Below are 13544 nucleotides of genomic sequence, written 5' to 3' on the forward strand. Positions count from 1 at the left end.
GTGCTGTTGGAAAAGAGTGTTTGCTATGATCAACATGTTCTCTTGGCAAAACTCGATTAGCTTTTGTCCTGCTTCATTTTGTACACCAAGGCCATGCCTGCCTGTTATCCCGGTGATTTCTTGACTTCCTACTTTACCATTCCAATCCCCTATGATGAAGAGGACATCTTTTTTTGGTGTTAGTTCTAGAAGGTGTTGTAGGTCTTCATAGAACCGATCAACCTCAGCTTCTTCGGCCTCAGTGGTTGGGGCATAGACTTGAATTACTGTGATGTTGAATGGTTTGCCTTGGATTCGTACTGAGATCATTCTATCATTGTTAAGATTGTACCCCAGTACTGCTTTTCCCACCCTTTTGTTGACTGTGAGTGCTACTCCATTTCTTCTAAGGGATTCTTGCCCACAGTAGTAGATATGATGGTCACCTGAATTAAATTCGCCCATGCCTGTCCATTTTAGTTCGCTGATTCCCAAGATGTCGATGTTCAATCTTGCCATCTCATGTTTGACCACCTCCAGCTTACCTTGATTCATTGATCTGACATTCCAGGTTCCTAAACAATATTGTTCTTTACAGCATCGGATTTTCTTTTCACCACCAGACACATCCACAGCTGAGTGTCCTTTCGGCTTTGGCCCAGCCGCTTCACTCTTTCTGGCGCTACTTGGAAATACCCTCTGCTCTTCCCCAGTAGCATATTGGACACCTTCCGACCTGAGGGGCTCATCTTCCGGCGTCATCTCTTTTAGCCTTGTGATATGTTCCATGGGGTTTTCTTGGCAAGAATACTGGAGTGGGTTGCCATTTCCTTCTCCAGTGGACCACATTTTGTCAGAACTCTCTGCCATGACCTGTCCGTCTTGGGTGGCCCTGCACGGCATAGCTTATGGCTTCACTGAGTTACGCAAGCCCCTTCGCCACAACAAGGCAGTGATCCATGAAGGGGACACCATGAATACATGCAATAAAATGTGCATGTGCATTTGTCACTCTTGATATTGTACATGCATTCTACACACAGATTTCCAACATGGAAGTGATACCCATACAGGAAAAAGAGTCCTATGAAGCAGAACTCTGACCATGAGGGTGAGAGACTTATTTTTTTTAGAAAAAAATCAAAACCTGGGATTCTCCATTTTCTAAATAGCATGGAACCACAGATGATTGTAACTGGGATTCTGCTAAGGAAATGAGGATTATCTTAATCCAAGTAATTGAGTGCATTTTAAATGGGAGCATGGCAATAAATAGATGTATGCACTCTTCATATATGACAGGATTTGGGACTTGGGTATGCCTACCTGAGTAAGATGAAAATCAGCCCCCAAAGGCAGGCAATCCACAAACTATAGAAGCTGATATAACTGCACTGAAACCAATATGTTCCAGATGTTGATGGTGACTAGGGCATTAATTGAATTTAAGAGATTTTAATATTCCACCTAAGGCATTTTGAAATCTCTAAGGCACCAGACTTATGTGGCCATACATGGTTTTCTTTCACATCAGCCTTAATGACAAACAGTAAAAATAGCATGGATTAATTGTTTTCTATTTCCTTTAAACAATGACACCTCCTGTGTAACAGCACGAGGCACTGTTTTTCAGTTTAATAGTGTAACTTTTCATATTGCTATCATTCTTTCCTAACACAGGAAATCTATGTCCTATTATTATTATTATTATTATTAGCACAAAATAATTTATCTTGGGAATTCATAGCTATGGATGGTGTTAAGTCATTCTTTCTAAAATGGAAAGAGTTGTTAAGCTCAAATTGTCAGCAAGGCTTGTGTGGTTCTTGATATTTGCAAACTTTCCATATCACACCATTTCACATCATCCAGAATATCAGACTACTTTAACTTCAGGAAGTAGCTAGGTGGAAAAATAATAATTTTGTATTGTATCAAGAGCAATTTGCTTTGCCAATAATTAGTTGAGTTTCCTTTTTTGTTGCTGTTGCACTTATTTGGAAGAGACCCTTTCCCCCCATCTTTGGTTCTTGTTTGATTTGTGACATCATACTGTTTCCACAGAAATCATTAGTGTCAGAAAGGTCAGGATTAGGGACATAACAGGAAGAATGGGAAAACTGTGAAAGAGACAAAGATTGTGTAAATCATGGACACTATTTATCCACTCAGTCATGCCGGTGTGGTCAGTCACAGTGGTTTATAACAGGGATGACAGGATGATATATCAAGGTGCGCTGTTTCTGTCTTTCTCTGAATGCATGTTTCAAACAATTAGATTTTTATTGCAAGTGCAAAGTAAAGTATTTACAGTATTGAATTGTGGAATCAAAGTGGGAAGGCATGTTGTACAACACACAAGCAATAAAGAAATACTTCAGAAAGTGCCTAATTTTACTGAGCCCAACGCTTTTCAGAAAGATTTATTTCGTTCTTCAGAAGCTGCTCTACAAACAAGAATACAAAAACTTTTCAGGTGGCAATAGCAATGTGTGGGTGTATAAGTGTTTTTGTATAGTATTTAAACTGGCAATTTACCTCATCCTCTCTTGCCATTGTTGGTTGGGATGTCATTGAGCTCTATGCAGAGCTAAACCATACATGAGACATTCTATCAAGGCATGCCCTTTCCTGAATGTACTTGCAACGTTTTGTAGAATTCAGCAGCCAGAGAAACTTCTTCCATGTTGGATGTTACTTGATACCAGACATGGAACTGGGCTTTAGTTTTCATATAGAGATGGGCCTGATTAAATGTAACAATCTCAGTTGTTTATCAGCCTGTGAATGAACCATGTGCTTGAGTGCTCCCTCTCCCTCTCCCCCTCCCCCCACCCCCACCCCTATATCTGGCCTTGGCAAAGCTTTCCTGGTTTCTTAAACCACAGTTTTCCAGTTTGTGCTATGGTGGCCATTTATGAATCACCAAAAAGAAGAATTGCACCACCCAAAAAGAGGACAAAAGAGGACATCAATTGGCATAAAGCCTGTTGAAGACTGTGACCAGGTGACTGTGTGCCTTGCTCAATCTGCTGTCCAGGTCCTGATGATGGGCAACTTCAAGGCCCCTGGGCTCTTCCTTCTGATAGTTCTTTATCTTTATGACAGACTTGGAGTGGACAGCCCTTCAAAAAGATTATGCCTTCAAACCAGAGGACAGTCCTCTGGCAGCCCTTCAAATAGAGGACTATTTGACATAAGGCCATTGTAGTTTGTATATCATAGGAAAATTGGTTAAGGAACTGGGAAATCTTTGCCAAAGTGAGGGGAGGGGGTTAGGAAGGGACAAGGATGGACCATGTAGACACATGGCTTGTTCCTGGGCTAATAAACCATGGTTTATTGCAGAGGTTCTCAAACTGCAGTATGGTCTGCAAGTATTCATATGGTCTGTGGAAAGGCTGCAGAACACTCAAGAATATGGTTATGTGGTCCTGCACCATTTATTTTTTCTGATGACTGAGATTGAAGCTGTTTTGACTAGGGCCAGATTATTGAACAGGCAGGCTAAGAAGAACTTGGTCTGGAGCCTGTGATTTTCATAATAGAGTGCTGGTGCAGTCTTACAATACCCCCTTCTCTCCCACCCAATTTAGCAGTTAAGAGGACATGTCTCAATAGTCTGGACCAGGGCCCATGTTTTTCATAATATGGTGTTCGTTTTGATGATGATGCCAACACTGAGGGGAAAAAGTTATTAAAATATAAGTTACATATGTGCTCTGATTTGTACAACAAAAAAATTAAGCAGTCTGCTGAAACTCCCAGCAATTTTCAAGTGGTCCTTGGGGGAAAACGAGTTTTGAGAACTGCTATTTTATTGGATAGCAATCACTGCATTTGAACCAAGCCACCTTGCTTTTATACCTTCATTTGGTGGGAGAGGTCAACTTTTGTTGTAGTTTCGTAAACTGTATATTACTACTAGGGCTGTCAGCTATCTAAAATCACTGTAACCAATTAATTGATGAAGTAGCTCAGTAAATCAATTTACATATTTTCAGTTTTCAATTTAAGTTCCTGTTAAAGACACTGAAAAAGTATGTAATAACTTACAAGTTAGTAAACAAAAGTACTATTCATTGTTAAGCTATGTTTATATTTTCTTTTTCATTAAAATAGCCTCAAAATTAGGTACATATCCCTCTAACTCACAGTGTGACTTAATAAAATTTGCACTCACCTACTAATCAACAAAAGTTTGAGTTGATTAAACTACTTAAAACCAGCGCTCTAATTATTACCTCTTTATTTTCCCATGTACTTGGCCAGCGTCTTTGCTGTCCTATTCTCCTGGGTGGCGGGGAGTGGGGTTGGGGGGCTGTTCATTTTGTCCATTTCACAGATAAGAAGTAATGATAGGGGTGTCTGTTATGTGCACTTATAATTATCTTGCTGCACTGAGATTTTCCACAAGTACTCATTGTATAAGCAGGATTCGTGCAAGTCTCCCAGCCATAGGGCCAGACTTTCTACAAGGCAACCCCTGGCAATTGCCCAGATCAGTGTGTTTGCTCCTACTTTCTAGTACTTTCTCTTCCCAGTGGTACATGCTCTGCTGCTCAGTATCAGCAGAAAAAAAGAAAGGCTGGATAGAGGGCTTAATGTTACCAGGCACAAAGATAGGCCAGGCAACAGACTCTCCCAGAATTAGTGCAGAAAAGGCAAACATGGACTGCCCTTTCACCAGATGGCCCCCAGGAACCACATCTTGCATGTTTCTCCATCCTCTGATCAGGCCCTGCTAAGTACTTTACTTTGGTTTGCATTTTTCTGACACATTTCTGTAGAGATTTGGCTCATCTGATCTTAAGTGTGTCCACAAACAATTGCGTGCACACACACACAGGTTTCTGTGCATGTTGATATGGATTTTTTTAAAAAACTTTTTTTTACCTTCTCAGGGAATTAATGCAAAAACAAAAAACAAAGTATAACCTGTAAGCATCTGACATTCTGAATACTTTTGATGACTAATATCTTTGGTGAGAAGTGGTCTTTTTTAACCCAATGATCTATCAAGTATTTTTGGATAATACTGTCATCACTGTAAATAGATAATATAAATCTTTTGTTATCAGTTATTTGCTTTTCTAGCCAAGGGAAATGTAGCTCACTTAGGAACAGTACAGATGGTATGTGCAGTGGTTTAGGTAATGGAAATATTACTTTAATGTCAGATGTGCCTCTTGCTATGCAGTAAAATACCACAGTCATTGATTCATAGAGATGCTTTCCTTTTAATTACACATCTGATATGAATGGGATTTAAAGTTGTATTATGTCATAGATGAAGTAATCACAGAACATTCTAGAAGGAGCCATTTCCGTCCAAATTCCTCAGTGACTGAAGAAATGAGAAATTCTATATCACCATCTACCCAGTAATATAAGCAGTATGTAGAGGCAAGGTCATTATTCACGGAATTTGCCCTTTTCTGCCATTTGAAGCTTTTCAGTTAATTAATTAAAACTTTTAAAATGAGAAGTGTGGTGGGGCTTGTGTGTTTTGTTTTTGCACAATACGACATTGTATGCCCTTCTAACTCAGGAATAACCTGTATTTTTCTAAAATGCCACACTGGGAACTAGCTGTGCTTCATTCTGGCTACCATAAAAGAAGTAATCCTTATGAAACCAAGATCCTGCGCCAGAATTAATCCCTGTCATTTGAGCAACTTCAGATGGTTTTGCCAGACGTGAATTTGCCCCATTTACTCTACGATGGTCATTAAATTTTAGTGCTTGCATCAGGCTGTAATAAATTGAGAAAGCACTTTAGGTTTTACACAATCTCTTTTGAAGGGAGATATTATTGACACCCTGCTCTCTCTCACTCACTGGTTCTTAAATATGGCCCTGGGTTTGTGGAACTCTGTGTGCTTTCCAACTAGTGTCGAGCAAGGAGGTCATGAGCAACAAAACAATTAGGATGAAATCATGAGCTACATTTGTAAACGAGGGAGCAGGCTTCTTGGCAGTGTGTCAGCAGCGAGAGAGCTGAAGTCCGGAGTGCACATCCCACTCTCTTCTGCTCGAGTCACTCATCTGTGTTTATATGAGTAACAGAGCAGCTGGGGGGGGGGGGGAGAGGATTTGTAAGCGCCAAGCAAATACTCCAAGTGTTCATTCTGTGTAAGACTGACATGCACACTGAGTCGAGACTTCCAGGGATGTAGAGTGCGCACGGTCATATGCTGTAGCATTCATGAGTAGAGAGATAAATCAAGCAGATGTTTGTCGACTGGAATGGGTAATAATGTCTTTTTACCCTCTTTTGTGTGTGTGTGTGTGTGTGTGTGTGTATGTATTTTGCATGCCAGCTTCAGATGACAACCTCAGAGTTGCTTTCTAAAACACTTAATGACAGTGCTGAAGCATGAAACATTTCAGGGGTAGGGGCGAGGGGGATGGGTAAGACTTTTGCTTTTAAACTGAGGGCGGTGGGCTTGTTTTGTTTTCATTCTTCCCTTGAACCACCGCCAGCAGGAAACTGTTATTTCAGAGCATCAGTATCAAATTATAGCAGACTTGCATCTGAGAGCTAATTAAAATGTAAAATGTCCTGAAACCACTTGTGTGACAAATGTAAGATTAGAAACAATTAGAAAGCCACTCGAGAGGTTTGTGGTGTTTAGATTTCTGACATTATTATAATCGTCCCTAGAAGTAATGAAAACAATGGTTACTTTAAAAGAAAGAGGTTTGCAGCAAGTTATCTCCACTATAATCCCAAGTTAATGATTGTTTATCGTTTTTAATGTCGTTGAAGTCTGGTGGCTGAGCACATAGAGATCACTTTTCATACTGAACAAAACAACTACTTCATACTTTTTTCCCATAGATTTGTCATAATCAGCATGGGGTGTGTGTGTTAAAGACAGCTAAGTTTAAACTTTCCTTGTATGACCCATATATACCGCTTTTCAAAAGCAAACTCAGAATGGCTTGATTTTCTATACTATAACATCTCTGGACTCTCTTAATAAAGACCATTGCCATGTTACATTAAGCACCGATTTAGTAAAGTGAGGATTTCATTTGCATTCGTCTCATGCCATACATGTGGAACTGTACAGTACGGAAGTACTAGTCTTTTATTTTGTTCCTTGTGCTGAATCTGCAAATAGTTGCTTTTTTGTAACTTAGAAGATCTTTGCCAGAAATAAATGTTGCCTAATCAAATACCTTCTACTCTAAGGAAATTGCCAGAAAAGGGAATTCAGTTAATTCCTACATATTACAGAACCGTGTGTTTGTGTGTGGATGTCTGTGATGTTCACCAATCTGCTGTTTTGTATTTTTGTTTTGCAAGAGAGCAAGTTGTGCTTTCTCAACATTCTTTTGGATCCTTATTAGATGTAAGCAGCAACCAGTTAGCTTGGGGTGGTGGGTGGGAATATAATATAAAAATAAGTGACCTAGAAACATCTGAACTACTGGTGATGGCCTTATATATTATAGGGGAAATGCATATGCGTCATATCCTTGTTCTTGAAAACTACTCAGCTACTGAAGAGTGTTCTGTTTTGTTACCCCTTTGTAAGAAATTGTGCTGAAATTGTTGCCTGTTTGTTTTTCAGCGCCAAATCTTAAAGGCAGACCACGCAAAAAGAAGCCATGCCCACAGAGAAGAGATTCACTCAATGGCATTAAAGATTCCAATAATAATTGTGAAGGCAAAGCTGTTGCCAAGGTAAGCCACTTAGTAATTTTCATCAAACTTCATTTTAGATACAGTTTTGCCTTTGTTTTCCAGCATAGCATTTCAAAGTAGGTGTACTTTGTATGCAAAGGAAACAGATTGTAGTTAACTGCAGTTGTTTGGATGGCTGCCCCCTCCCCGTTTTTTATTAATTTTAGATTGCCTTGGTATAAGCCATTAATAGGGCCATCAGTCTATTAGGTGGTTATTATAAGAATATTGGCAAAAGAATCTTGATTTAAAGCTGTAGATGAGATCTACTGTGGTTATCTTGAACACCCAACCATTGCTTCCTCCAATATTTATTTAATTATTTAAATTTATATCCTGTCTTTCATCCAAGGAGCTCAATGGGGTTGGGGGTTACATAGTTCTTCATTTTTTTCCTCACAACAAGAGGTCAAACAGTAAACTTCATGGTTGAGTGAGGATTTGAACCTGGGTCTTTCCAGTCCTACTAGTCTGACCTTCAACTATACCACATAAAAAAATAAACTGCTCAAAGCCCTTCTCACTTACCTTTTAGATACAATCTGAAAATAACAATGTATGTAATGTGAACTGCCTTTTCAATATTGGATTCCCCCAAACACATATAAAATTTTATCTAGGACAACACTGAGGTTCTGCCTTTAAAAAGGTCAAGACAGAAATTGAGAGTAAATGTTAATGTTCTAGATCACTTCTTTAAAATACATTCCCTTCTGCTTGAACAATGCATGGGTCGCAGATTACTAAGAGTTGATTCACGTACACATGTTCATCACTTGAAACATCAAGTGATGACTTTTATGCATGAGTGATCCATCACAAACTCTACAGATATAATTTGCATATCATCTCCTGTCACCTCAAACAAAATAGTTTTCAGTGAAGTCAGAGGCACAGCAGCACACGTAATAATGATCATACAGACTGCTAGAAAAATGGTGTCCAGGTTCTGACTTTCCCCACTATGGCTGTAACATATAGCACTTAGCTGTTATGTTATTTTGATGCTTTGTGCACAAAATTTCCATGTCAGCATCTGCTGCCTATCAGAAGGCAGAATCCAGGCATTTCTGCATGAACATTCTAACATGAGTTTTCTGTTTATAGTGTAAACTGCCCTCTATTTAATCCATCCAGCTCCTGGGCATTTCCCAGGAGCACCCCCTACTCCATGGGAAGGTCTGGTGACAAGGGCAGCCAAGCACATTCCAGCAGGGGTGTCCCACCTCCCCCCACCCACTCCACCAGCCTTTCCTGAGGTAAGGGCTAGAGTGGCCTTTGGGGCACCACAGCTGAAAGGTGCTCTGAACATCTCCTGACAGCACCATCCAACCCTCCCCCACCTGCTGTTCCTGCTCCAGCAGAAATATTCTTTGATTGAAGGAGCAGATGTTTGTCTTAACCTGCTTCCCTCTCGAGGCAGTATTGCTCCTGTTAGTCAGTGTATCCCAACCTGAGTAGCCAGAGTTTCAGGAGATGGCAAGACCTCAACAATACCTTCCTAAGCATTACAAAATCTGTATTTATTTATGATAGTAATACAATTAAAACATCTAATACAATTAATTAATAAATAGGGGCCACAGTTAACTAATCAATGCAGTTAATTAATTAGTTGATTAATAACTGTGGCCCCTAGTTGATTTTTTTCTGTGGGTCAGTTGTACTTGATAGGGGAAAAAGGTTCCTCACCCCTCCCTGATCAAGAGGCAAGAAATCATGATGAACTTGCATTGTGAACCAGCCCTATATATTACTGCTTGTACCACCAAGCACTAATCTTGTATGTATCCTCCATTTTTATCATGAAGAGTTGTGTGGGCCCCATTGAAATGAATGGCTGCTATGTGGCAGGTTAGTGGAGTGCATGCTATAGGATCATGGAGATAAAATCATCAGCCTATACACTTTGATTTCATTTCTGAGGCTGCTTTCAGTGATGTAATACCTATTTTGCCAGTGTGTACTTCAGGTTGATGTTTCGATCTGTACATTTTAAAAGCTGTTCAGACACCAGTGCCTACTTCCAATCAACTCATTTGTCTTGTCCAAATTGTGTGATCTAGGGTTGTCAACTTTGTTTTCTGCCAGGGCATCTATCCTTGGAAATGGCGCATTGTATACAGAAATGTATCAGATAAAGATTTTTCAATAATTTCATCTCCATCCTGGGGTGGTAGGAAATCCACTTGCCATTCAATTTTTAAAGGCCCTGCAGTAAACATTTTTGGCAGTCCTGGCTCATACAGTTTGGACAAGACAAATGGCAACTTGATTGCAAGGTTATCTGCCCCTGTCAAAGAAAAGTTCCATAATTTAGAAAATACTTTAACTACAGGAAAATTTACCATGGTTGTGAATATCCCTTTTGGGAATACAGAGAATTTTGTGTAGAATAAATTTATTTATTTATTTATTTCATTTCTATACCGCCCAATAGCCGAAGCTCTCTGGGCGGTTCACAAAATAAATAAATAAATAAATAAATAAATCTTACCTCTCATACTTTTTATGGTGTTTAGGCTTTGTTTGCTGGAGGTGGTGAAGGTGGCAGTATTCATATTGAATGTCTTGAAATGATGGGAGGCTTAAGAAGGTCAAATGGCTGTGTTATATTCTGTGTCACATTTACTGTGATTAAATTATTATAGTTGTCTCCTTGATATTTCACTGATTCTAACATATTGACGCAGTGATTGCAGAAACCAAACCTGAAAGTTAAAATAATGAAAACTTGTAATTAATTTTACATTACTCAGTTTTATGTGGGCTGTTGTATGTAAGAAGATCTACTGGTGTCATGTTTTAAAGAGATGTTGGTTAAAAAACTGATTTTTGATGTTTGAAACTCTGTAAAACATTATATGACTTTCTCAGGTTTCCATTGCTGAGGCGTGCATAAAAGTTCAAAGAGCCTGCTGTGCAGATGCTCTACTTTTGTTGAATGTTTTTAAACTGCTCAAAGGACAGGTTATCATCTGCCTTCCACAACTTGCCCTTCATCAACCTGGTATAAAAAATATTAAACATATTCTAAGCAGAGTATCCTCTACATATAAAACAGCATGTCAGAGGACCATTAAAAACAACCACAAAGCTGACCTTTTATTGATATGAGAGGTATCTGCTTGGTATTGCTTTGTCCATTCATCCATTCCACATATCCCTTCTCGTCCCCTATCTTCTGGAAAGGCTTTTCTCAATGTGCCACCACCGTTGGACATGAAGTTGGCTATGTCTTATTGGCAGAAGTACCATTGTAGAACCCTTCTCCTCCGTCTGTACTATAGGGAGGGGGAGCTGCACACAGGGGATTCCCTTCTGAGTGGAGATAACAATGGGGATTCCTCTCCCTGCCTTCTCCTCAAGCTCCTCGTAGCCTCCAGGATGTGGGTCTTGGGGAGGGGGCAGAGCTTGGGGAGCAGAAGGAACCCAAACCCCTGCAGGCCAGAGGTTCCCTATTCCTGTTCTGAAGACCTGCCTAGTTCACTTACTTAGAAGCCTTAGCTTAGCACATGATAAACACTTCCTTGTTGTTTCAGGAGGTTTATGGAGAAATGTGAAAATATATTTTCATTAAGTGGCTTTATTGTATTTTTTATGGAGTTGTACTGGCTATATCTATATTTAATTGTTTGCTTGTTTTTATTTAGTGTATTGTAACCTGCTTTCTGCAGGCTAGAAACTAAACAAATGAATAAATTGCATCATTCATTAGCCTAGCCAGGATATTGAAACTTGTGCTGAACATCCTTGAATGAATAATGAAGTTGTATCCTATTTGGGAGCAGTAATCATGTCATAATCAACCCCATTGCCTTTGGTTCATGCATTGTGTTGGCGGTGATGCTGTAACACTGTGGAGAAGGAGCAGTGTAAGCCCTTCCCTTCTGTCATGTAGAAAGCGTCAGTTGTGAATTGAAACCTCCACAAGAGGTTTTTGAGCTTCTTCCCCTCAAAAATGGGGGAGAAAGTCATCCAAGCTGGGCCTTCTCTGCATGATTGGGCACTCTCACAGAGCTTCACGTTGGAGTCTATCTGCTTGACTTGTGGTGTTCAAAATTGATAGACTATTATTTGAAGCAGGAGTTCAAATATTTTATCAACTTGGCAACGTTTGTTAGTGCCAGGCTAGTCTCCCGCTGAATATTGGCCTTTGGCTGGCAACATTAAATCTAGGGTGGGCAGAAAGTAGCTCTCTGGATATTTCGGACTTCAGCTCCCAGAAGCGCTGGCCAGCACGGCTGATGTCCAGGAATGCTGGGAGTTGAAGTCCAAAACATCTGGAGATCTAGTTTCTGCCCACCCCTGATAAACCACCAATTTGAGCACTTGTTACTGGAGCCCAGCAGGCAAAATGTGGAGCAAGTGACAGCATAAGACTCCAAAATCCTTAGCAACCACTAGTGATCCTGGCTGAATTCTGGCTGCACATCCTGCATAGGCCATGCCCAGGTGTTAAATATCATATTTTAAGCTGTCATTGAGCAAAAAGCTTTTTAAGCTAGTAAGACTCCAGTTTCATTCAGATTGTTTACCTTTATCTGTGAGCAAATAATTCTGTGGACTTTATTACCTACCGTACAAAGGCATTTGGTTTTCTTTCAATAGGTCTGAATAATTCCAGCTGGGTCAGCCTTTTAAATAACTGAATTACAGTGCTGTATTTTATTATCCTAAGGCTCAAGTGTAGTGCTTAGGGATCTCAGATGCTCATAAGACCGATTTGTTGCTCTTACCGATGAGCTTTGCTCTTCCTGTAATGCCCTTGTGTTATGCCTTCAGGAATACAATATGGCATATATCAAGTTAGGAGGAGGAACTCATGTTTGGGAGATGAGATTTCTATTTTTATCTCAGAAGGAAGAGCTAGGTAACTTGTTCACTAGAAAGGGCCATGAAGGGAATGTAGTGTGAAGGCTGCTGCTAATTTGCATATTTGTTTGTATGGGATTTATTTATTTATTTTAGCTTTTAAAACAGCCATATCCTGACTCATCAGAAACTTCAGGGTGGTTCTTGACAATAAAGGAGAAAATAAGCATAATTTGCTGGCAGGTGCCTAACTAAAATTCAAGTACATGTTGGTCCTGTTCTGCAGTTATAAGAAAACTGAGTCACACTCCACAAGGGTATAGCCAACACAAATGTGCAGAACACATGTATTCTGCACAACAACCAGAAAGGTCACAGGCCAAGTTTTGGCACACTTATAAGGAGCTTTCTTATAGTGAGTCTTATATTCAGGCTTATAGTGAGTCCTACCAATGGCTTTTCTAGTGAAAGACCGGTTATTCTGGATGTTAGTGGCTGTCCAGGGTCTCATTGCTAGCCCTCGTACCTGAGATTCTTGTAACTGGAGATGCCAGGGATTGACCCAGGGAGCAAAGTAAATGCTCTTTCACCAAGCTGTGGTCTCTCACATTGAGTTACGGCAAAGGTCTTTTTATAGTTCAACTATGTTCTCTTGAAAGCGATTACGAATGATTTCAGTGGAACAGCCTACCAAGTAAATGGTGCTTAAGATTGCAGCCTTAAGTTTGCTGAACTTGTGTCAGCCCCAGGATCTAAATATGTGTGCAGCAGTTCAGAAGATGGAGGTGCACAGAGATATCCTCTGCAAGGTCGCTACATAAAGGTCACTACATGGGTGAGAAAAGTTGTGTGAATCAACTTCATATGTAATGAAAACAATTATAGACTATGGGTAAGATATACGGAACTGAAATCTCTCTAGAAAATGTGTCCAAGAAGGCGCCTTCTTAATTTCCATGCTTTTTGTCCAGCTCTTTATGCCTTCTGGCTACCACAAAATCCAAATAGCACAAACCATGCAAATCCCTACTGATCTGATTCCAAAAGACTGAAT

At 39.9% G+C, this 13544-nt stretch overlaps 1 protein-coding gene across 1 annotated transcript in view; it reads left to right on the top strand.

Annotated features, from left to right (window-relative positions):
* The window catches only part of ARID5B (AT-rich interaction domain 5B), a 256101-nt gene that overhangs the window by 181394 nt on the left and 61163 nt on the right, over nucleotides 1-13544 (top strand). Inside the window, exon 5 of the mRNA XM_084845367.1 lies at nucleotides 7563-7675. Within this exon, the coding sequence (XP_084701493.1) occupies nucleotides 7563-7675 (113 nt within the window). The remainder of the gene's footprint in view (nucleotides 1-7562; nucleotides 7676-13544) is intronic.

Source organism: Heloderma suspectum, chromosome 3, assembly GCF_057233095.1.
Source record: "Heloderma suspectum isolate Gila_16-S chromosome 3, 16-S_ref, whole genome shotgun sequence".
Classification (NCBI taxonomy): Eukaryota; Metazoa; Chordata; class Lepidosauria; order Squamata; family Helodermatidae; genus Heloderma; species Heloderma suspectum.